Raw genomic sequence first — 25,845 nt, 5'->3', positions numbered from 1 at the left:
ATTATATGTCACTATTTTCAATAGTTTCCCTTTTAAATGCTGTAAATGTGATAGCTTCTATAAATAAATGTAATTTATTGTGCTCACAGGTGACCTGTATTGGCTATATCATTGGTGCAATCCTTGCAGACACACAACCTCATGCAAGACGAGCTGCCAAAGCTGTAAAGATCACATATGAAGAGCTTAAACCCATCATCACCATCCAGGTAAGCAAAGATGGCACATTACCATCTCTGATTGCTTCAGCAAATGATTCATTTCTGTAATGTATGTTTCTGTTTTTAGGCAGTCACAAAAGTTATGGGATCTTGTTAATGTGCATTGAAGTAAAATTGGTACATAGTATACCTGTATGCAAAAGCCATTAATGAATCATAAAAATCTGTGTACAATGAGGCAAGTTCACATACATGGTCTTGTGCTCCATGTAGGACGTACTTATGCAAACTATACAGTTCTGACTATACGTAATTCAGCAAACCTGCACCACTGGAGTACTGGATGGTCTAATCAGGGTAATCTGTGTGACAGCAGCTACATACAATGGTGCTGTACTTGGCAACAGAGAAGTTCCCTTCCTTGCTAATACGTTGTTCAGCTTACAGTGCAGAGCACCATATTAGTACAGACAAAACAACCCCCCCCCCCCATACCTCCGTTGTTGGATAGGAAAATCCCTAGCAGAAATAGACATCCCTATGATGCAGGCAAACTTGCTACTTTAACCAATCACATCCTTCCCCAACAGAATGATACTGGCAAACACTTGAGCTAGCAGCACATCCCTCCATTACCATGCCATGGCAATGAGCATAGTTCCACTGTCATATCTAATGATTGTGATATCTTTAGGATCATAGTCAGGCTTGACTGCAGAGTTTAGAGCAGCAAAGGAAATTTATGTATGAAAATATGCAAGGAATACTTTTGAACATAGATATCCCCTACTGTACCATGCTGGGCTGTCACGTGACACGGAGCAGTGCAGCACTTGTTGGGCTGTGGAGGGGGGCAGGAATGAATTCGGTCTAAGTGTTTTTGGACACCACTGGGTACAATGTGCAATTCAGAGAGAAGATGGTGCATGTGTACTCCATTCTTATTGACCATAATCAATGTCTCTAAATTTCAGTCTGAAATTGCAGTGTGCAAAGCATATTGCTCAGAATGCATCTATCTCCCTCCCCCTGTACAATATTTATACTATTTTCTGTATAAATGCAATGAATGCATTAAACCATACTCATGAATGGATATTTCATATGATGTAGCTCATTTAATTAAATTACTTTATTGTGAAACCCATTTGGTCATGACCAACATGTTAAGTGCAACTCCAGGGTTACAAAATCTCAGCAAAGGTTATAAGTATGTGTTTAGATATTTTATGCACATTATGTGAAACCCATTCTGCCTGAATGGGAAAGGTGCAATTACTGAATGCTCATCTTTTCTTGCCACTTACTGATAGATCTGTACTTTAGTATGGGGAAACACGAACAGCACCCTGCATGGCACAGATCAGCATCCATTTGGTTGCACAGCACAAAGCAAGCTCATGCTTTAATGGAGACTATACAGATCATAAGCTGAAGCAAGACCCTCCATATAAATATTAATATGACCTAGGAACTCAAGCCTGTCCTTCCTGCTTGTCAGTAAGGGGGTGAAACATACAAGACTTGTGCTGCCACATAAAACAGCTATAGGTTCATAGGTTCATAGGTTCATGCTAGGCAATCTGCCCTGGAGCAATTATAAGCCTAGCCCGATTCTGTATGGCTTACGCCACCCCTTGATTTGAGTATCCCACAATGCCTTTTAAGGTTTAGTTTACTGTGCCTCTGTCTAATAGTGACACGGGAGTAATCCCTGGGACAAACCTACGATCCTCCATCCACTTATCGAGATTCTTCTTGAAGAGATTCAGTGAGGTGCTCTGCCTCACATGAACTGGAATTCTATTCCAGAGCGAAGAGAGCCTCTGGGTTATGAACCTGTCCCTCCAGCAAGTTCTATTTATTTCTGTGCTGAGGTTCAAGTCCCTCGAGTGTGTGGCTCTAAGGGATTTAGATTTACTGAGGTGGAGCATGTCCATTAATTCTGGATTTGACATAGCTTTGTATGTCAGGCATAGATCGCCTCGAAGTAGGCGGTATGCAACTGAGTAGAGCTGGAGTTTTTTTAACCGAGCAGCATATGGCATCTGTTTGAGACCCTTGATCCTCTTGGTGAGATACTTTTGGGGTCTTTCTAATTGCTGCAGGTGTCGGGTAAGGTACATCCCAAAAGGGGCATTGTATTCTATGATGGGCCTGATGAGGGATGAATAAAGGGGCACGATTACCTCTCTTGATCTAGATGTGAAACCCTTCGTGATGAGGTGGGCTATGTAGAAGGTCTTTCTAACCACTTTGGCAATGTGGTTTTCAAAGGAGAGATTGCTATCAACTTGGGTCCCCAGGTCCCTAATAACTTTCTCTGTACTTAATGGGTTTCCGTCTATGTGGTAATTTGTGGGCACATTGTTTTGCCAAAGGGTATGACTATACATTTTTTGGCATTTAGCTTTAAACCATGGTGCTGGCACCAGTTATCTGTCTCTGTGAGACCTTTTTGAAGGATGTTTGTGTCAGCTGGAGAGTTGATTATGGCGCCCAGTTTGCAGTCGTCTGCGAACTTGGTGAGCCATAGTCCTCCCACGTTTGCCTGTACCTCAGAAAAGTATATACCCAACAAGAGTGGTCCCAGGACAGAACCCTGTGGGATGCCACTTGTGACTGGTTTCGAGTCTGATATGGCTCCAGCAACTCTCACTCTGTGGGTTCTGTCTTTGAGCCAGTTTGCGACCCATCATGTGACATAGGGGTTTATATTTAAGCTGGATAGCTTATCTATGATGCCCGAGTGGGGTATTGTGTCAAATGCCTTTGCAAGGTCCAGATAGGCTGTGTGAACTACCTTCCCTTCATCTATGGCTTTGGTGACTGTTTCAAAGAAGTCAACCAGGTTCAAAAGGCAGGATCTGCCCTTGACAAAGCCGAACTGAGTAGGATCTAGTGTCTGTAGGTCCCCAATGTCTTTGTTTATGAGCTCCATGATGATCCTCTCCATAGCCTTGCAGACTAAGCTAGTCAGGCTTATGGGGCGATACTTTCCAGGGTCCGTAGAGGCTCCACCTTTGTGGAGTGGGACCACTGTTGCTGTACGCCATTCTGTGGGCACATATCCTGTAGTGAGGCTGAGATTGTATAGCTGTTTTATTTGAGGGATTAGTTCCTCTTGTAGTTCATGTAGGACGCAACCTGGGATGCCATCTGGTCCCATGGATGCAGTGGTTTTTGCTTTGGAGAGGGCAGCCTTCACCTGAGCATCTGAGATGTTTGGGAGGCAGCCCTCTGCCGGGATAGATACTTGCTCTTTTGGGGGGGGGGTGGAGAAGTTTGCACTGAACCTGTCTGCCAGGATATTGGCGATGTCTGTGGGTTCAGTGTATTTTTTGTCATTTAGAATCAACTCAGAACAAGTATGGGAGTTGCATCCCAGGTTTCTAACATAACTGAAAAAAGCCTTATGATTGTCTTTGGTGTCCTGTGCAATTTTTCTCTTGAAGCTGGCCTTGGAGGATTTTATGAGGGATCGTAATTTTTTGCTAGTACTGATCAGAGATGCCTTCCCTATTAGGGATTTTGCTCTATCATGTAGTAGCTTCCTCCTTCTGTTGTACAGTTTATTTATGGCAGGGGTCCACCAGACTGGACGCCTGCCTTTGGATGATTGGGTCTTGGTTTTGTTTGGGATAGCATGATCCATGCATTCCTGGAGATGTCCGTAGAATGCATTTATATAGGATTCTGCAGTTTGGGCTGTAGTTTCCACTGGCCCTGGGGCCTTGAAGGATTCCACTTCGGTTTTGAGAAGTGAGAAGTTCACTTTTGAGAAGTTTTTCACTGTGGTTTTCTGGGCTGGGGGTGGGGTCGGGATGTGGACATCCAGTGAAATTAATTTATGGTCTGATCTTACCAATGAGGGATATACTTCTGGTGTGGAGCATAGAGTCCCCATGTTGGTAATGATCAGGTCTAGTATGTTGCCCCTCTTGTGGGAGTGGTGACTAGTTGTTCCATAGCATTTGAATTTATAATTTCCAGGAATCTTTGGGCTAAGGTGCTGGGGCTTGAGTAGTGCTTCCAGTCAATGTTTGGGTAGTTGAAGTCGCCCAATATAATGGTGTTCGGAGAGATCTTCATGTTCTCCAATGTTTTCAGGAAAGCTGAATGGGATTCCTGACTTTGAGATGGTGGTCTGTAGGATGCTATAAACTGAAAAGCAGTCTTGCCCACTGTTAGTTGCACATGGATGGTCTCCGATACTTTGTGCAATGCCACTAACCTGGAGGTGTGGATATCCTTGATAAATATGGAAACTCCCTCCTTTGTGGTTCGGTCCGGGTTTTGGGGCCGAAAAGCATGATATGAGGTATAGCCTGGTAGTGCTGGGGTGCTCTCTGGAGCCTTGAACCAGGTTTCTGTCACTGCACAGATATCGATGTTCTCCATACTGAGGAGAGCTTCGAGTGCGTGCATCTTGAGGTTAAGACTACTGGTGTTTAGCAGCATTACCCTTAGTTTCTTGTTCCTTGTGCTGTCTATGGGGCTGAGTTTGAGCCTTGCCTAAAAAAGGCACTATGGGGGTGGCAAGAGCCTTTGCCAATATCCGAAAGCCCAGTGGTGACAGGTGCAAGGCATCCCTAGCGAAGCAATGTAGCTTGTCGAGTATGTCATCCCAGGCTGGCAGACACTGGATCCCCTTTGAATGACACCAAAATTTTAGCCAATTGTTAAAATCGATCATTTTGTCTTTGTACTGTGGCATCATTCTAGGTGAGGGTAAGATGCTGCTCAAGGTCAGGGTCATACCAGCCTGGGCTACATGATCAGAGAGCTCCTCTATGTCTCTTTTCATGTAGTCCAGGGAAGTACGTCTCAGGTCATTCACACCAGCATGTACAATGACTGAGTCATATTTGTATTTGCTTTGGAGTGACCTGAGTGCTTGCGTTATGTGTCGGATCCTAGCACCCGACAGGAAGCTCACTGTGACCTTCTCTTTATTCAGCCTGGTGAGCGGGACGTCAGTGTTTCTGACAATAGAGTCACCTATAACAAGAGTATCAGGTGTGTTATTCAGCCTTAAGGGCTGTGGCTGCTTGGCACACTGACTTTGTGGGTTATGTGTTGTGTGTGTTTTGTTTAGAGGTAGCGTTTGCTTGGATGTCTGCTTTGGAGGTCTCTGTTGCTTAGGTAGATTTTTATTTAGAGCCTCCGAGTATGTTTTTGTATTTATGTGTTTGGTTCGCTGATGTGGTGGGACTATGTGATACTGGAATTGTGTTGTGTGAGGTTACCTTCTCCTCCTGACTGGTTACACCAGTTTTGAGATGAGAGAGCTCAGCCTCCAGTTTGGCTAAATAGTTGCATCTCTCACATATATTTGAACCTGTTTGGAGGAGGAGAGGGTTGTCCGTGTACATGAGACAGTTGTAACATTGCCTCAAAATTCCCAGATTCACCAGCTGGACTGGAGAGGAAACCATTGACTGACCTTTGGACATGCTAGAGTAATAGGAAAACTGAATTTAAGATGGACCAATAGAGGACAGGGTAATCGTAGAGAGTATAAGAGTAAGTAGTGCTTATGGTTTAATAGTTTGTAGGATTACTTAATTGGACCAGTGAAGGGCCTTAGAATGAGAATATGGTGTTTAAATTGAGAGATAGAGCAGTTCTAAGGGAAAAAGTGAAGAGCAGACTTTGTGGAGCCAGGAATAGTTTAAACCCAATTAGGCGGCACTGCCCGTTGTTGCACTATGCTCAAAAACGCGCAAAACCACGCAAAAGAGGGTTTTAAGAGAGGAAGATGAAGGAGTTTTGGAATTGACCCAGAATGGCCAATAAAACTACAGTTTCAAGTCAGTAACCACTCTCACAGGGGCAGGCAGGCTGCTCAATGATTTTCACTGCCACTGATCAACAGAGAGACTTTCCTTTAGCCCAAGCAAAAAATGGCCTCACAGAAACTTACAAACAGTTCAAGAACAGCAAGCCTGTAACTGAACTTTTTTAAATCTCAGAAAAGTGGGAAAAAAGCAAGACTTTTTTTTTGGTTTTGTTTTTTCAGAGATAGCAGAGGTTAATAAGTATCAACAAGTTATAACAGTGCAGTAAATGACCCCACACAAGAGTGCTAGGCAAAGACAGATAAAATTCAAGTTTTGAGAAAAAAAACGATTTTAAAAATAAGTGCAAACAGGAAATTCAGTAAACAGCTCTAGGTTGTGCTCTAAATACATTTACTAATGCAGAAATCAAATTTAACAAGCCAGAAAATGCTCAAAATAGGCGGCTATGCAGAAAAACTTAGCAAATAAACAGAGGAAAAATACTTAAAGTCTCAAAAGTGGCTCCTTTCTTCTCTCAGCGTTTTCTCCTCTTGGTGGGTGATTCACCAACAGCCAACAAGCCTGAAAAGACAACAAAACCATGAGGCAACCAGGTTTTAAGAGAGGAAGATGAAGGAGTTTTGGAATTGACCCAAAATGGCCAATAAAACTACAGTTTCAAGTCAGTAACCACTCCCACAGGGGCAGACAGGCTGCTCAATGTTTTTCACTGCCACTGATCAACAGGGAGACTTTCCTTTAGCCCAAGCAAAAAACGACCTAACAGAAACTTACAAAGTGTTCAAGAACAGCAAGCCTGTAACTGAACTTTTTAAATCTCAGAAAAGTGGGAAAAAAGCAAGATTTTTTTTGTTTTTTCAGAGATAGCAGAGGTTAACAAGTATCAACAAGTTATAACAGTGCAGTAAATGACCCCACACAAGAGTGCTAGGCCAAAGACAGATAAAATGCAAGTTTTGAGAAAAAAACGATTTTAAAAATAAGTGCAAACAGGAAATTCAGTAAACAGCTCTAGGTTGTGCTCTAAATACAGTTACTAATGCAGAAATCAAATTTAACAAGCCAGAAAATGCTCAAAATAGGCGGCTATGCAGAAAAACTTAGCAAATAAACAGAGGAAAAATACTTAAAGTCTCAAATGTGGCTCCTTTCTTCTCTCAGCGTTTTCTCCTCTTGGTGGGTGCTTCACCAACAGCCAACAAGCCTGAAAAGACACCAAAACCACGAGGCAACCAGGTTTTAAGAGAGGAAGATGAAGGAGTTTTGGAATTGACCCAGAATGGCCAATAAAACTACAGTTTCAAGTCAGTAACCACTCCCACAGGGGCAGGCAGGCTGCTCAATGTTTTTCACTGCCACTGATCAACAGAGAGACTTTCCTTTAGCCCAAGCAAAAAATGGCCTCACAGAAACTTACAAACAGTTCAAGAACAGCAAGCCTGTAACTGAACTTTTTTAAATCTCAGAAAAGTGGGAAAAAAGCAAGATTTTTTTTGTTTTTGTTTTTTCAGAGATAGATATATAGTTTAATCTAGGGATCTAATGATATTATAATTTATATGTTAGACAGCTGGGTATCTTCTAGGCCTCATTTCCTAAAGGAGCACTGCATTTGATTTTTTTTTCTTCTGAAGTGTCTATAAACATCCAAGCACAAATGGCTAAAATGTTGAGTCTGGTCGTTTTAATGTGCTGCTGGGTATATTTTTTGTGCAAATCTCTGAAAAACACTCATGCATGCACATTATACACATATATATATTTTTTTTCAGTATTACTTTCCTCCCTGTACAAGGGGCAATGATTTTACTTTTCAGCTAAACAGTAGTTATTTTGTTATTGACCTCAATGTTCAGGAATTGCACATGCAAAATAGTCATTACCTTTGTCTTGTAATGCAATGCAAGCAGGGCTTTTATTTTCTCTGTAGTATTTAAATGTCTCAGATTTCCTTCTTCTGCAACATTCCCAAAAATAGGACCGAGCTCTATTTTATCAACATATAAACACTTTAACCTGTAGCTGTATGTGTTGAAACAGTCCTATTTTTTTAATAACCATGATCTGATAGATGTGCAGTTCTCATCTCAAAGTTAACCTGGGAGCATTGGATTGCTGAAATTACATACTAGACTCAAGTCAAAAAGAAATCATTGTGTAGCTCAAACACTGATACAGACACACACCCACACACACACACACACACACACACACACACACACACACACACACACACACACACACACACAGATATATGCATGCATGGTTTTGAATAGAAGGGTGCCAAGTTGGAGTGTAGCTTTGATAGTTACTGGCAATCATTTAAAAATTTGTAAAACAACAGTGGCACATCTGTTCTTCTGCCAAGGTACAAATCTATCAGTTTTGTTTTCAATTGATTTGTAATTTTTTATATTGTAGAATGAATGAAAGCATAGCTTCATTCTAGTCTGGGAATTAGAATATTTCTTGTGATAGCTGTGAAAGCACCAGGACTGAGAAGGTGTGAAATCCTGTATCTTAGTTTCTTTAGCAACTGACGTTTAGCAGATATATTGTCAGTGTACTTTCTGGAGTTTAGCTATGCATCTAGGTTGAGTCCCAGGTATTTTTGTTCAATAACAGGGGTTTGAGCATTACTACTTAGAATAATAGTTTTTAGAGAGAGAGAGCAGCATGGCACTGGCTTTATTGTGGTTCATCAATAACTTCTTTTCTGGGCCCATGTACAGAGCTTAGAGAAACTTCCTTAAAGTATTATCTGGAGGATGTGTAAAGTTTTACTGTATTGTAGAAGCCAAATAGCATCAGTTTACATCATTACATTCTGTTTGGGGAGGTATAGCTTGAGACTGTTAAAGCAAAAAGAGAAGAGCAGGGGCACCAGTATAGATCCCTGTGTTTCAGTGTTTAGTATACCTATTTATACTATACTAAGTAAATAAGTATACTTATTTATAACAGAATGAGTCATTGGCATGAGCTGGAAAGGATTTGTCCTTTAAGTCATTTGTAAACCATATGATTTTATTTTCACCAAAACGGAGTATGATACGTTTATTGCATAATGGGTGCTGATTAACTGTCTCAAAGATTGTAGTCATGTCAGTGAACAGCAGTAATAAGACTGTCATTAATATTGCTATTAATAGTATTAGTGGTAGTAAGGGTGGCTGTTATTGTACTGAATGCATTTCAAAAGCCATGCTGTCAGTCACAGAACAAGCCATAATAGAGTAGTTTGGAAATAGGGCCACAGTATTTCACAGCTGTTGGAGCAGAAGTCTTGCAAAGGTGCAGGATGACAGAATGTTTGAATGTGGGAGGTACAAAACCTGATGTTAAGGATAGGGTGAAGGTGTGTGACTGGTTTTAAAATTTTTCAACTACAAGTTTCAGGAAAGAAGGGTAGAATTTGTTGATTTTTGCCCCGAGTTACAACAGGAGGTTTCTAGTTTATTTTACTGAAATTGAATAGAAGTGAACATTGTTGCTTATGATGCTAAGCAGCAGAGCTGAGGAGGTGTGCTGCCAATAAGGCTAGGGCCGGAAGTGTTATTGTTTGTGGAATTGCAATATCATTTATGGATGTTAGAAGAAAGTTTTTGTAGTCCATGTCAACGCTGGTGGTAAATGCAGGGTTCTTAGAATTTTTAGCAGATGCAGTAGCTTGGCTAATTAGTTGACTTTCTTTCCAGAAGTGTTTTCAGTTATTAGAGAGAGATTGTTACATTTGTTGTAGGTATACAGCTTTAGAGCTATTAATGGTTATTCTAGCTGAGTTTCTATGTGGCAGGCATGCCTCATGTAATTGAGTATTCAGTGGGTCTTGTTTTCATGCTTTTCATGCCTTGTCCCCTTGTTTTATCTGTAGAAGCTTTCAGTCAGCCATGGGCAGTAGTGAGTCTTAGGTCTTCAGCATGTCATCGGGAAGAGAGACTCCTGTATAATTGCTAAGGTCATAAAGAATTGGTCAAGTGTAAATGAGAGGTCAGTTTGAGCATGTAGTGAGGACCAGTCCATGGTGCTTGCTGAGTTTTGGGATGTTTATGCTGTAAGAAAGGTCTTTCTTCTATGATTTGTGGAGGAGCTTTTGTTGTTTTGAAAGAACCAAGTAAAGATTACTGGGCAGTGGTCACTATGGCTATTGGGCAGAATTTCTATGTTTCAGATTCTGTGTTGCATAAGATGAGATCAAGGATGGAGTGATTTCCTGACAGTGTATTTCATCTAATGGGTGATTTTGCAAGTTGCTAGGTTGAAATGATGTAGTATTTTGTTCAGATTTTGGTCATCTGGTCCATTTGCATTAATATCAAGGTTTCCTAGCAGGATGCAGTTTGCAGAATGCTATTGGGAAAGGCTTTTCATAGTGTTTACTATATTTCTGTGATAGAACAGGGAGGAGGTATGTCGATTACATAAATGTAAAGGCAAGTATGTCCACCAAGGGTGATATGATACAGTACTCTGCTGGGACATTTGTCATGTGTGGTATTTGCTTTAGCAGAATCAGTAATAGTAATTGAGGTCTGAAACGTGATAAGTAACATCTCTTTCCATCACACCTACTGTCTGGTCTATTGTCATTAATTTTAATACAGTTATCCCTTATGTAGGGAGATTGACAAAAAAAACTTTTAGCCATGTTTCAGTAATAGGAAAAATATGGGGTTGTTCTGTGGTTGTCCAGGCCTCAAGTGTGGTCGACTTGTTGTTAAGACAATGCACATTGATGCAGGCAGCTTTTAAGTCCTTTTTTATTGTCTGAGTGTTAGGTGCAGTTGTTGGGTTAGTAAGGAGTGGATGACCTGGGTTTGAATGAGTATCTTTAGCCATAATCATTTTATGCACGAAGCATGTGGGTTTTGCGAGAAAGCTTTTGAAGTAATATATAGGACTGATTATATGCTGAATCCAGGAAGTCTGCATGGGGTATTTATTGCATTCTAGTTACGGATGTGAAGAATTTACTATAGTTATTAAGAACTGAGTGACTACCTATAGGTATTTCAGTCCTTGACTGCTGTCTAATATTAGGATTATAGGTGAAGTGATGAGGATAGATGTCTGTTAGATGTGGTAAGATGAGAAACATTAATAGTTTTAGGATTAGGGTGACGGACAGTTTAAAGTGAGAAATCGCAGTGAGTATCAATGAATATACCCATGGTATTAGGAAAAGATTGAATTAAGAGCAATGTTAAGGAGATTTTAATTAAGCACCAGTCTATCTGTCACCTAAAAAGAACTGGAAGGGAGTGGAAAACAGTACAGGCTGAGAGAGACAAAGACAGAACAGGAATCAGTTTAGCTCACACCTAAACTGAACAGGAGATGAGTGGGGAAAAAATTAACATGGTAGAATATTCTAATAAATATAGTAGTCTATCTGCCATACAGGTTAAGAGGTATCTAGTGAAATACTGCCTTGAGAAAGTATTATAATTAGAATAATTGTATCCTGTCTGCAACAAAGGCTCAGAGGTGTGTAGTAAAATACTGCCTATCAGCCATCTAGGCAAGCTTGAAATAGAAATGAAATGATATGAGGAGGTATGTATAAGTTGCAAAGAATGAGTTATGAGTAAATTGCAAAAAATAAGAGAAAATGAGGAATTAGGAGAGCAAGATACAGTTCAAAGTAATAAAGGTAAGCAATGAATGTGAATATTGTTAGGGAATTGGACTAATACGGTTTTTAAGTAGGAACTGTTAAAGCAGGTTTGTGGGTTGGAGGTATACATTGGAATGCTAGGTTAATAGGTTTAAAGGTGATTACTAGGTGAATGGCCCCAGGCATAGCCATGCATTCCCATATGTAAATGACAGGATAAATTACTCAGAGGTAAATGAGCAACCGTGTATAAGAAGCAGAGCATTTACAAACTGCTTCTCTCCAACAGGGGGGTAGTTGCGATTTCAGGAGTAAATTTTTAATTTTCCATCTATTGGTCCAGGTAACATTTGAATAAGGTGATGTTTGAACTCTGCTTCACATGCATGGGAAACCTGCTTCATATTAGAGGCAGTCTCAGAGATGCATGTCTGTCCCCCCAGGATGTTTTGTTCATGTTACAAATGACATTCTTTGGATCAAGTCTCTCTAATGATGTTCGACTTGTTGATATACAACAAGTCTCTCAGTACTGCACTGCACCATCATGGTATCGCAAAAGCAGCAGGAAGCCCAAAATCTTTCCAAGAATATGAAACCTCTTTGATTATTGTTTAATTTACATACACACCTTCTGTTCTGTTTCTTACCCTTATCAACCATCAATGATACCACATTATTTTTGGTCGAATGATAATACCAGGCTGCTGCTGCACAGATTACATGTAGGTATGTAGAGTTAATAGCAGCTTCATGACATATTCAATAAATGCGTTGTTGCAAGTTTCTTGTTTTTTTTTTCTTTTCTTTCTCTCTTTTTCAAAAAAAAAAGACAAGAATAATTGTTACTTGCTTTACATTGCTGTATAACTCTACCATTGCCTTTCTCCATTTAATTCCTGTAAGAGTTTTATGAACATGATAACCAGCGGCTTCCTAACTTCCCACTGAATCACCTTAAATTGAGCAACATGTAATCAAAGCTGAATGTCCATATCAGCAACTCTCTGAAACACTAAATACAACCAGTATACTCTGGATTACTGTGTTAATGATCATTCATTTTTCCTCTTGGGTGGGGTAACTGCACTTGACTCTTCCACTACAGAACAGCACTCTACAGACCAAAAATATGAGGCAAAAATCTGCACATTCTGCAAAAACCTGGACAGTTGACAGCTATGCTCTCAACTGCACTGCCTTCTATCCCACCTTTGCCTAAATAAATCAATCAATAAATAAATAAATAAATAAAAATACAATACCTTTTTACAACAGTGGTCAATGGGAAAGGTGCAAACAGTAAAGTGATCATGTCCTAACTGCTTTATGTGGAGGGAATGGAACAGTTCATTTAAATTTCCCTCCAACTTCGAATGGCCAGGCAGAAAATATAGGGCAAGCAAATAGTTGTTCAGCCTCAGCGCTAACATGGAAGTTATTGCTTGTTGTAAAAACTCATGGCAAGCTGCAAACTTGGAAAATCAGCTGCTCGGGAGACACGGAAGTTTACTATTGTAAAGAAGAGTCACAGTAAGGTGGTCAAAGAGCCGCATCTGGCTCGCGAGCCACTGGTTGTCGACCGCTGCTCTAGCACCTCCCTGAATGCCTTCCAGACTTCCAGATATATATAAAATATTAAGGATCAAGCAATTAATATACTAAAAAGTGCTACACACTTGCCTACACATGTTCATGCACACTTTTAACAAATATGAATACTCAGTCAATACATATACTCAACCAGAGTGAATCAATTACCAAGACTAACAAGTCATCAAGATACCAAATTACCAAATTACCTTAACAATACTGTTCAATTTCAGACTCCTTACAGGTTTTGTACCAAGCAAATGGAGAACAGCTACAGTCATTCCCCAGCATAAGGTAGGCCTGTATGCAGACCCCAGCAATTACACACCCATAAGCCTGACCATCATCATATGAAAAGCCATGGAAAGACATCATGGATATGATGATAGGAGGTACTGCCAGCACAGCTAGCTGGAATTATGCAAATAATTATATGTCATTTGTGAATATCAAATTGATTTATACATGATGCTTATGTTACAAATATATTAGAACTGTGTGGTGTGTGTATATCAAGCTGAGTCGTACAGATATTTGTGTTGAAAAAGTATTTGCAAAGTGCTTGTGATTGAAATGTATCCACAGTGTGCCCTACTGGGAGGAACAGAAATGTACATGCACTATTGTAACTGTTTAAATGTATATGTTTTAACAGAGGAAACTGGAAGGTTAATCTCAGTCCAATAAACTTTAAAATATATCTGAAATTAAATCACTTTATGGGCTAGGCCATAAAGATGCTATCTCACAGATTCCAATGCAGACCGAGACACAAAGTCTGTACTAGGAAGCTTTCTGTATTGTCTTTGGGGTGAACTAATTACTACTTTGGAAGTATGGACATTTTTTATGAATCCCAGCACGTGTTACAGATCTGAGCAAAAGCCCTTGTATGTGTGTTTTTACAGGTAGGTGCTAAATCCTGCCAGCTTCCAGCAACGGGGGTTTGCATGGGCATTAGAAGTCAGATGACCAGAAGTGATGTCATTCCGCAAGCTATCCCAGAATTAATATTTTAGATATTATTTTGAGAAGTCTCTTAGTGAGACTGAGCATTCTGTATTCTGTCTTGGGCGTGACAACAAGAAGGACCATTCATCACATCATCTGCCTTGCTCTGTTATGTAAGTAGGGAATAATAATTCTCTTAGATTCAGTCAGGAATAGTGAAGCTTAGTTTATATATTTTTTTTTATTTGTCTGAGCCTGTCCTTCAATTTTATTTTAAATATTCCCTGTGATTTTAAACTCTGATGTCACTGTGAATATATACTTAGTATGTTCTTGTTCTTTTATTATTTATTATTAAATATACTTAAACCTTTCATTGTGGCTGATCGTTGTAGAGATATTTAAGTTTTGAGAGTACTTGCATATTTATTTGGTGACACTGTGTGGGCCACTCCTAATAGCTTTGCGCTTGGTCAAACTTCCATTTGTATTAATATTAATTTCAGTATATTGGTTACCCTTGGAAGAGCCTTAAGGTAGCTGGCATAAGTGTCTGGTGGCAGTCATAACTACCTTATAGTCTGGGCAGAAGGGGGCATAGCTAGTAAATCTGTGCCAGCCTTTCCCAGGTGTGTGTGTGTGTGTGTGTGTGTGTGTGTGTGTGTGTGTGTGTGTGTGTGTGTGTGTGTGTGTGTGTGTGTGTGTGTGTGTGTGTGTAAATCAAACCTCAAAGAGTGTGTGTCAGCTACTTGGGCAGGAACATGAAGCCCTGGTTGGACAGAGAGGGTGTTGGAGGTCTTAGCTTGGACACTCAGCTAAGATTTGAACACTATAGCTGTGCCAGTGGAGAGTCTTACTGGGGATCTGGAGAAAGAGGGAGAAATCCACTTCAAAATGTGTTCCCTGGTCCTTTTAATGGAAATTGTGCTTGATTTTGCTTGATGCAGAGAGATGCATCTGGAGATACTATGTGTATACTGTTATCCTTCCAGTGAGCATCCCCCATTGGTGTGGATTCAGGCTCCTTGATTACTGGCTCAGAGGTGGGGAGTCACAATGGAATTAATCAGTCAATACATAGGGAACCTCCAAACACTGAACTGATTTCAGGGCACATCATGCTTACTCAACCTGGTAGATTTTTTTGAAAAGGTCACAAAAACAATGGATGAAGGAAAAATAGCAAACATTGCATACTTCCACCTAGCAAAAGCACTTGACACAATCCCTACTCAGGGATATTAGAAAAGTTAAATAAACCGGGAATAAACCCCTATGTCACCTGCTGGATTACCTACTGGCTCACAGATAAGATGCAGATAATCAAAATAGGGGCCGTTAACATCCACAAAGAGACAAGTCACCAGTGGATCCCCCTGGGGTTCTATGCTGGGACCTCTCCTGTTTGCAGTCTACTTTTCTGAAGTAAAAACCAAACCAAAAGGTCTCTGGTTGACAAAGTTCATACCTGTCCATTTTCCAGTGCAACTTAGATTTATGGATGGTAAACAGAAACTTTGCCACATACTGCCCCTGTACTACTAATAGACAGAGGCAGCTTTTAAATGTTTTATCCCATGTATGGGTCCCCTCAAATTATCTATGGTACAATCCCAGTTATTCTCATTAGGTGTAATATGTAATTATCGGCTATGGGTTGAGTAAGGCCAATTTGTAACCAAATGGGATAGGTTACATCAAGGACAAAAAATGGGAACTGGCTAGCCTTAAAATGGTCTGCAATGGCAGCTAGCCTAGTCCTTACCTATGAACCTATAAGAACTAAACAAAGAGGATGTATCCTTTATAAACTCTGATTGTTATTCATTGCCATTAACAGACAAAAGCTGCTTGCTTGCTGCTGAACAGTTCATGAAACCTCCAGTCACTTAAATAGGATACTGCTTCTGATTCAGTTAACCATGAATAGGATACTGCTTCTGATTCAGTTAACCATGAATAGGATACTGCTTCTGATTCAGTTAACCATGAATAGGATACTGCTTCTGACTCGGTTAACCATGAATAGGATACTGCTTCTGATTCAGTTAACCATGAATAGGATACTGCTTCTGATTCAGTTAACCATAAAATATTCATCATATGCACAAAATAATGTTTGTTCTTACAGTGATTCTTTGGATGACAACAGCAAAATGCAACTGATGTTGGAGTATCTGATACTAACTTCAAACTCCCCAGTATTTTCTTGATGTCATTAGTGTCAAGCAGCAGCCTTTGGAAGAGTAATACTGCCAAATGACTCAATCTTTTTCCTGAAATATTTCTCCAGTACCTTTCTTTTCTTATTTGCTGTAATCAGATAGAAATAATCTGTTATGTATTAGGAATGTTGACACACAAATCAAATTACTAGGTTTATGCTTGTTAACCTTCAAAGTGGAAAATCTACCCTGCTCTATAGAATGAGAAGGAACCTCGTGCTTGAAATATGAACCAGGTGAATTTCTGAGTATCTTTATCAGCAGTCTTTCTGACTGAGGCAATTGAGCTCATCACGTAGAATATAGTATACCAGCAACCGCACCAGGAGGAAGCACATTGTACCAGATAATGCAATATCAGAAATGTTTGTGACTTTAAAGAGTTGAACAGCAGCAGCTCCAAACAGCAATCACCACAGAATTAAATCAAACATAATTTGCTCAGATTCTAAAATACATCCAGAGACATTACTAGACACACACACACACACACACACACACACACACACACACACACACACACACACACACACACACACACACACACACACACACACAGCAACAACAGCAGGACATAGCATCATTGACTTCTCAGTTTGAAATGTATATATGCAAATTCCAGTACTGCTTCCATGTTTTTCAGAAATTCAGCACATTTCGTCTGTCTGTCTCTTTTTATTTCAGTCTATTTTGAAACAATGTAGCTTTTCCAAGATAGATCCCTCCCTGAGGCTACATTACTTTGGCTGACTTTTTAATCAGGGTGCTTTGTACCAGCATGTCTTCTTTTGAGTACCATTTCTCTGTAATATCAGAACCATTTAGTGCAGCTTTACCTGGATATTTAAACCCTATTGGTTGGGGATATTGACTCCTACTTCAAAGATTACATTTCTACCATGAGAAAAGAATGATCTTGGGAGCTGTGACTACTGCATGCAGAGGCAAGTTTGAAATGTTCGAACCTAACCCATTACATACAGGTGTCATGCCGAAGGCAGAGCTGATAATGAGGTGTTAATGAGGTTGTCTCAGGCGCATCCCATCTCTGGTAACTGGTAGATGATAGCTTCCTAGACATGCTTACTCATTCAGCCTGATGGCCTTTTCAAGCCACTGTCTCCACAATGATCTGTCTTCTTTTCCATCCCTCCTTCCAGAGGAACTTAGGGCACCTGGGTTATAGTCAGCATACCTCTCAACTGTACAGGTTTTTGCAGAATGTCTAGATTTTTGCCAAATAGTTTTGGTGTGTTCCTCCTAAAATCTGTCCCTTTCTGGAAATAGTTGAGGACTGAAGTCATTAAATAACGACAAACATTTGAGTTTAAAATTCCTCATCCTTTAGAAAAATCCATGCTAATGCAAAACCTATTATTCTATTAACTTTCTAAGTTTGTAAGGGCAATATTTAAAATCTGTCCCTATTTGTCCCCCCATCATTTTAGGCTTTGTCCAGATGTTTTGCTCTAAGAGGTTGAGAGGTATGAATTAGTCAGTGATTTATTACTTTGCATCATTGGAGCTAGCCAGTGATGTACTGATTTGGACAAAACCAAACTGGAGCATGGTAAGAGACTTTGAAAGGCTGAGACAAAATAATCTCAAGTTGAGCAAGAAAAAAAGTCAGGTACATGTGCTTAATAAGACATATATGGGACATTTTGTGACACATAAAGGTGTACAACCTAATCCAAAAATCTTTAAAGCAGTAGTCCTACTGAAAAGACCATTAGACAAACAAGCATAGCTAAGATATCCTGGCATGGTTCAATATGTGCCGAAGTTTATCCAGACCTTACTAGAAGTGCCAATGCATTTAAGATTTCCCAAAAAAGACAGAGTGGCAGTGGAAGCAGAAGAAAGAGGAAAAAAAATCATAATGCCAAAAACAGAAAAAAAGTGACAGAATTTCAACTGCTTCGTTATTATGATATGACAAAAACAGTTATATTGCAATTGGATGCAGTCAGTCATAGGAGTGGGGTTGCTACAAAAGACCAAATATCAATGGTTCTAGAACACCGACTAAGGCACAGGCAGTTTATTCTTGAATTAAAACAAGAACATTTAACAGGTTTGGGCAAGAAGCCCTTCGGAGCTTTCTTGCCAGCAGAGAGAGGAGGCTGAGCCTTGAGACAATGCTAAGAACAACAAAAATAAATGTCCACACCCTGGCATTAAAAAAAAAAACAATGCAGACAGAGTTAGGGACTGGCTACTGCAGCAATGATCATTCAAATATAACTTACACATCTGTACTACATTCATCATATTGTTCACTACTGCAATAGTCTTCACTATATGGGTAGATTGCCTTAGATAACTACATTTGAAAGAGAAGAGTCGAGGAGTCCTGGAGAATGGTCTTACCAAACCTTGAGCTGGACCTAGAAAATGAATCAAGCTTATAGTGCTTTGTAAAAATACCAAAGGGCCATGTAGAACCTTCTAGAATACTTCTAGTATCCAGACTTCTGATAGAGTGGGCCTTGACCCTGCATGGAATAGTTTTCTATGTTGAGTACAACAGAAGGTAATAGCCTTAGACAATTAGACAATAATTTAGAAATAGTCTATTTTGACACACATTGTCCCTTCTTACCTTCAAAAGAAATTAACAATTGATCCGAAGATCTGAAAGATTTAGTTTTGTCAAGCAAGTACCCGAGTTGTCTGTGGACATCCAGAGTATAGAGTATCATTTTTCCCTCAATTTTAGATTCAGAAAAGAAAATGGGAAGGTGGATAGCTTGGCTTAAAGTAAACTCAGATACCATGTTAGGTATAGAAGAAAGATTAGTTCTCAAAAAAAAACTGTTCCTATGGAAAATGAAATAGGGTCAACTCACCATGAAAGCTTGCAACTCAGATACCCTTCTTGCAAAGGTCACAGCAATCAATAAAATTGTTTTACATGTTAAGCCAGATTAGCTGGTTCAAATGGAGCAATTGTTAGCTTCTATAACACAAAATTAAGATCCCAAGGAGGGACCACTGGTTTTCTTGGAGACCTCCTATGCAAAACCCATTTTGAGAACATTTTGACATGAGACTGCATTGAAAGAGGAGGATCCATGGACAGATATGCTGAAATGGCTTATAACTGAATCTTGACAGTGCAATAAGAAAGGCCATAGTAGAGTAACTCACACCAGAGAACAAGTAGCCCTAAATGATGATGGTTGTTTGTTGGCAGAGGTGCCATAAGCTGTTGAAGCTAGGGGTGAGGTGGAGGGTGAGAGGAGCAATTGCTGATTTAAAATGGCAATTTTTTTTTATTATTTACTCCCTCAACACGGGTTCACTTGGAGGACATTTTAAGCTTAGCCAATTTCTCTTTTGTTGCTTGAATTAACATTTCCTGATTGGTCTTCCCCATTCTATCGCTGATAATTGCATATTAGTCCTAGTGAGAATAAATGTGATCATACCATAGATAATTGAAGGGGACCTGTGTAAGTGATGCAGCATTTAGGAACTGCCACTATCCATTACTGGCACAAGGGGCAATCCTGAGGTACATTCTGTTTAGATAATTGGATTGAGTATTTCTGATCCTATTTGACTTGCTGATGTTCAGTAGGTCCATCAGTACTGGGTCAAAGGATGCCTTGTATGCCAGACACAGGTCACCTCTTAGCACTCTGTAAGATACCAAGTATAGTGATAAGGCTTTGAGGTGGTTCATGCAAGACCTATTGTTTAGGACTTGTATCTTTTTAGTAAGGTATCTCTGTGGGCATTGCAGTTGTTTCATGTGTTTAGACAGGCACATGCCAAAGTGGGCATTATACAAAATGATTCACCTAATGAGGGTTTTGTAAAGGGGACAATAACATCTCCAGATGTATGAGGGTTTTGTAAAGGGGACAATAACATCTCCAGATGTAGTCACAATCAATTTGTGCATAAGCTGTGCAATATAGAAAGACTATCTTATGGCACATGCTGGTCAAATGTTAGGGCACTGTCCACACGATTTCCCAAATGTCAAACGACTGAGTCAACTTTCAGGAGGGTATTGTCTGTTTGGTAGTTCCCTGGGGTATATGACTTCCCAAAGGATGCAATAATGTATTTTCAATTCATGATTCTGGCACCAATTACTGTTTGGGACAAACATTACTGCATGAAGGTTAAGTCATTGTGGAATTCAATAACTCTTCCTAGCTTGCAGTCATCTCAGACTTAGTCAGCCAAAGCCCTTTGGTATTAGCTTTTACTTCCAAGAAGTAGATGTCAAACAGGAAAAGTCTCAGCATCAAACCCTGGGGGACTCCATTGGTGACTAGTCCTTTCTAGAGGTAGGCTCCCCTATTTTGATCACCTGCATTCTGTGAGCCAGTTGATAGTCCATCTAGTCATGTAAGAGTTTATTTCCAGTTTATTCTTACCTACTCTACTGTCTCTCATAGCATCACACAGAAAGACACACGGACGCACAGGTGCACGCACACGCATACACACGCACACACACACACACACACACACACACACACACACACACACACACACACACACACACACACACACACACACACACACACACATTTACCTTCTTATTGAGCTACTGCTCCTGCTCAAACTCAGCTACATGTTTGGGTGAAGTGAGGTAGCCATGTGGAGAGAGTGGCGTTACCACACCTTGTCTTGTGAGGGGGTGGGAATGTGGCTTAACAGTTCAGGCAACAATCTGGATGAGGTGTTAGGTTTACAGAGTGAATGAAGGAGTTTAAGGTTTGTGCAGCATGAGGGGAGTTTTAGATTTAGGGAATTCAGGAGGAGTTTTAGTTTTAGCAGTGATTAGGGACTTTAGGTTTAGGGAGAGTGGAGTAGAGTTTTAGATTTAGAATGAGATCAAGGAGATTACATTTAAGAAAGAGGGAGTGAACTTTGAGGTTTAAGGATTGATCAAGAACTTTAGGCTTAGGAGAGAGAGTGGAGATTTAGATTTAAGGAATACTTGGTACTTTGTGGAGGGGAGAGGAAGCAGATTTTTAGGTCTCAGGAAAGACGGGGAACTTAGGGTTAGAGAGAAGAAGGGGAGTGTTATGGTTAGGGTTAAGGAGAGAAGTTCACTTTAGGATTAGGCACTGGGTTGGAGTTTTAGGGTTAGAGTTAGGAGTCTGGTAGGGCTATGTAGTTCAGTAGGGTTGGGTTGTGACAGGGCTAGGTAATTAAGCATCATAGGACTAATGGAGGTTAGGGCACTTTCCATTCAGTGCAAGTGGCAGTGAGCAAGTGTGTCACAAAGCTACTAACAGATGACCACTTGTAGTAGACCAGTAAATCAACTACCATTCAGTGCAAAGGCACTTCTCATCTGATTTTGATGGTCTTTAGCTGGACAACTTACAGTGTCTTATTCACAATTAAAATCAATTCATTGGGCTTACAAAATAAGTTAGGGAAACTAGGCTGTCAGATTCCACAATACAGAGCATCTTGTGGGAATACCGAACTCAATACAATGCACTACAGAATCAGCGCCACAAACTAGGACATCCCGAGAGAGTAGTACATAAAATTTATTGGTGTTTAGTGCACATTTTACAGCATTCCATGATAATTTTAAACTAAATCTAGTGAGCTAGATATATTGCTCTGCAAAGCAGGGCATCCCAGGCAGCACAAAACTGAACAAAAAAGACTTCAGGTATGTTAAGTCGTGTCTTGTGCCATCCAAAATAAAATTTTGTGCAGAGGTTTCTACTTGGCATCTGCCTACTACATTTTCATTTTGTTGACCACACATCTTTAACCACTGATATTCCAATACAATTCCAGAATAAGTGAACATTTGATGCTGACAAATGTTTCTCTTTCCTCTGACTTAAATTACAACACTTTTATTTTATCCACACACATGGCAAAATTGCAACTGATTATCACGCCATCCAACTCTATACATCTCCAGAGTTCCAAAGTAATGTTTTCTTAATCTGTGTAACTTTTTTGGTTATCCTAAACAGAAGCTTAGTTTCAGATCACAACTATTTGCTCAGTCTATAACTTTCTTAAGCTTTGTTCTTACTGTCTTTGCTTCTTTCTAGAACAGCTGCCCAGCCGCTGGTTAGCTGGTAAATTATAATACTTTTCTACATTTGTTTTTATATTTCTGTTATGTAGTGCCCTTACTTGATTGGGAATGATACAAACTACAGCAAACATGTTAAGCAAAGTACAAACATGTTGATGGCCAAGATTTCTAATTTCTAGTTTGCCTGCAGACTTTTTGCTTGCTCTGTTATGTCTTCACACCATGTTAACCATAATTTTTATCTATCTGTCTGTCTGTCTATCTGTTTGTCTATCTATGTTTTGTTGACTTGAAGCACATATATAATAGTGGCCCAGAGAGAAATGATCCAAGACTGATGTATACTATAATGGCAATATATATATATATATATATATATATATATATATATATATATATATATATATATATATATATATATATATATATATATATATATATGGATTCAATCAAAAGATCAAAACTAACCGAAGCAAAAAAAAAAAAAACGCCGAAAATCGAAACTCTGAAGAAAAAATAAAACAAAAAAAAACACAAAACAAAAAACCCCCCACCCCACCCTTAAATACCCAAACCCCAAACTCCCGCTTACAGTGGGGAGAGTGGAAATCTCTGTCTCCATGCTGTCTCTGTAAGGATAAAACGGGAGATTCTTTTACTCCTGCCACACCTTACTCACAAAAAAAGATACGCAACACACACATGCAACAACAATACTTGCCTGTGTGCACATAATGTATTCAGGCAGTTGTATAGTAGTGTTGATATTAATATTAACATTATTTATTATTATCTCGAATGATTTATTAAAATATGCAAATCAATCGATTAATTAATCGATTATGTGAAGTGTTCTATATATATATATATATATATATATATATATATATATATATATATATATATATATATATATATATATATATAATATTAGTTACCAACAGCCAAACATCAGGTCAGATAGAAGGCTAATAAAAAATAATGCTGCAGCTCTTTAAAACAAGACAGATGTGAATAATTTAAATATTTCAACAGCGGTTTACATGACAAGTTTATCTTGGTTATGTTTACCTTCTCTCTCAATGGAACTGGTAGCTTACATTCCACATGCAAGTGAGGAATGTATTTACATTCGCATTGGTGTGCGTGCATGCAAAGCACACAAGGTCCTCCTTAAAGGAGAAGACACTTGCACCACAGAGTGAAGAAATTTTTTTTTTGTTTGTTTTAATTGTCAACCTGCAGCTGTAAAAGTGGGAGTACACTCATCCACCCTCGCTCTATGGTTCCAGTGCCTATGTTTGTTTGCACCAACTAGAAAATCTTTTCCATTTGCTAATATATGATTTTCTAGTAGCAGCCTTTCTTACCCCCATTAGTACCCATAGCCGGTCCTCAGTAAACAGGTGCCTAAAAGGAATTAAGACCCTATCATCCAGGCAGTCAAGTGAAGTTGATATTGGGGGGTATCAAACACCCCTGTACTTGTGTGAGTAGATCCAGTCTGTAAAGAAGCTTGTGGTAATCACCCCTGGTCATGTCCAAAAGAAGAGCCAGAAAGGAGTCATAAGAATGATCTTGGGGATTCCTTCTGAATTTTCAGAAGTACATTTGATATTAGTAGAAGAAGAGAGAAAAGCATACAGGAACATTCCTGCCCAAGGAAAAGAAAAGGCATATGTATTCCAGGCCTTCTTGCATGGAGTTCTGGAGCAGCAACTTGCCAATTGGTGGGACAGAGAGATAGGCAAAGAGATCTATTTGAGGAACTCACCGCATATGGATCAAATCTTGGAAGGCCCCTGATCTAGTTTCCATTTTGTGAGTGTCTGTCCTGGTCCTGCTCAGCTTGTCTGCCACAGTTTTGCTCTGACTGAATATAGGATGCCTGTAGAGTGAGATTGTGCTGTAGAGTTATATCCCATGCTAACATGGCTAGTCTGCAAGGGAGGTATGACCTGGTTCCCCTTTGCTTATTGATATATCACATGTCTATAACCACTTGAAGATGTCCCAGGGACCAAAATTGGTTCAGAGAGTTGAATTCCATGATCAGAGAAAGCATTTCCTTAATATTTATGTGCTTGCATCCATCCTTGGTGTTCCACACCTGCTGCATTTGTATCCCTTCTGCAACTGCTCCCCAAGCAACGTCTGAAGCATCTGTGGTGACTGACTGCTTTCTAGCTGGGATGGAGAACGGGAGACCTGGATTTAAAGATATCTGTTGTCTCCGCCAAAAGATTTCTCTTCTGGCAAATCCAGCATTTGGATATGAAATGATATAGGGTGCTGATGCTGGGACCAGACATTTCAGATACCACTGTATCTTTCTCATGTGGAGTCTTGCCAGGTATCGTGAGAATCATAGATGTCATGAGACCCAAAATCTTGAGGTATTCCCTCACTGTGACTTCAGAGTGGAAAACCTTAGAAATAGTGCTAGATATTTATTTATTTGCAGTCTGTTAACGAGCGAAGTCCACTGGGCCATAATGAGCCTGTTTTCAGTGGAGGCCCAGGGAGAAAACCTCCAAAGTAAAATAGAAATTGCATAGTGCAAAGACAGTAGAATCATAAAGTACAGTAATGCAATTGACAGTATTGGGTATCTAACACATTGTAAAGTAATATTATACCTGGCAATTTACTAAACAGGATTGATAGATAAGTATACATCCTTCCTATATATACTTACATATATACATACATACAAATATAGAGTTAGTAGGCTAGTAAAGAGTAGAGTTATAAGGTTTTATGGGGAGGTTAGTCAAGGGTTATACAGATCAATTTTTCTTATAGAAGAAAAGCTCTTTGAACTGAGCTGTCTAGTTGACATCCCAGAAACACCATCCTGTGAGGAGGAGTCAAGAAAGACTTCTGAATGTTCTCTTTGAATCCCAGCTTGTGCAAGAGATCTCTCACCCAAGAGAGACAGAGAGATTCCTGACACTTTGAAAAGGACTCTGCAAAGATAAGCAAGTCATCTAAATATGGAAAAATATGGATACCCTGTCACCTGCAATGGGTTGTAACTGAAGCCAGACAATTTATGAATGCCCTTGATGCAGTGGATAATCCAAAGGGTAGGGGAGATAACTGACATAATGTGATCCAGACACACCAAACCTTAAACATCTGAAGTCAAGATGAATAGGGATGTGATGATAAGCATCTTTTAAGTCTAATGTTGCCGGAAAACTTAAAAGAGAAAGAAGAGATAATAGATTGGGAAGTGACATAATTTTGAACTTGGGTACTATCACTAACAGGTTTAGGAAATAAAGATCCAGAACTGGTCTGTAAACAATTTCTTTCTTTGGCAATAGGAACATCCCTTAATAAAAAAACATTCTCCACCTGAGAATGAGGAACTAATTCCATCACTCATTGGGACAGCATGTGATGAACAACTTGTGGAAACAAAAGAGTCTGATCTGGAGGATAT

At 39.6% G+C, this 25,845-nt stretch overlaps 1 protein-coding gene across 1 annotated transcript in view; it reads left to right on the top strand.

The window, feature by feature from the left end:
- LOC122791686 (xanthine dehydrogenase/oxidase-like) overlaps positions 1-25,845 on the top strand; it is a 1,688,659-nt gene that overhangs the window by 958,078 nt on the left and 704,736 nt on the right. The window contains exon 20 of the mRNA XM_044059558.1: positions 90-209. Coding sequence (XP_043915493.1) covers positions 90-209 — 120 coding nt within the window. The remainder of the gene's footprint in view (positions 1-89; positions 210-25,845) is intronic.

This window comes from Protopterus annectens, chromosome 1.part2, assembly GCF_019279795.1.
Source record: "Protopterus annectens isolate FY-2018-M chromosome 1.part2, PAN1.0, whole genome shotgun sequence".
In the NCBI taxonomy this organism is placed as follows: Eukaryota; Metazoa; Chordata; order Ceratodontiformes; family Protopteridae; genus Protopterus; species Protopterus annectens.
Note: the sequence above shows the minus strand (reverse complement) of the source record. Positions and strands in the feature narration are given on the sequence as shown.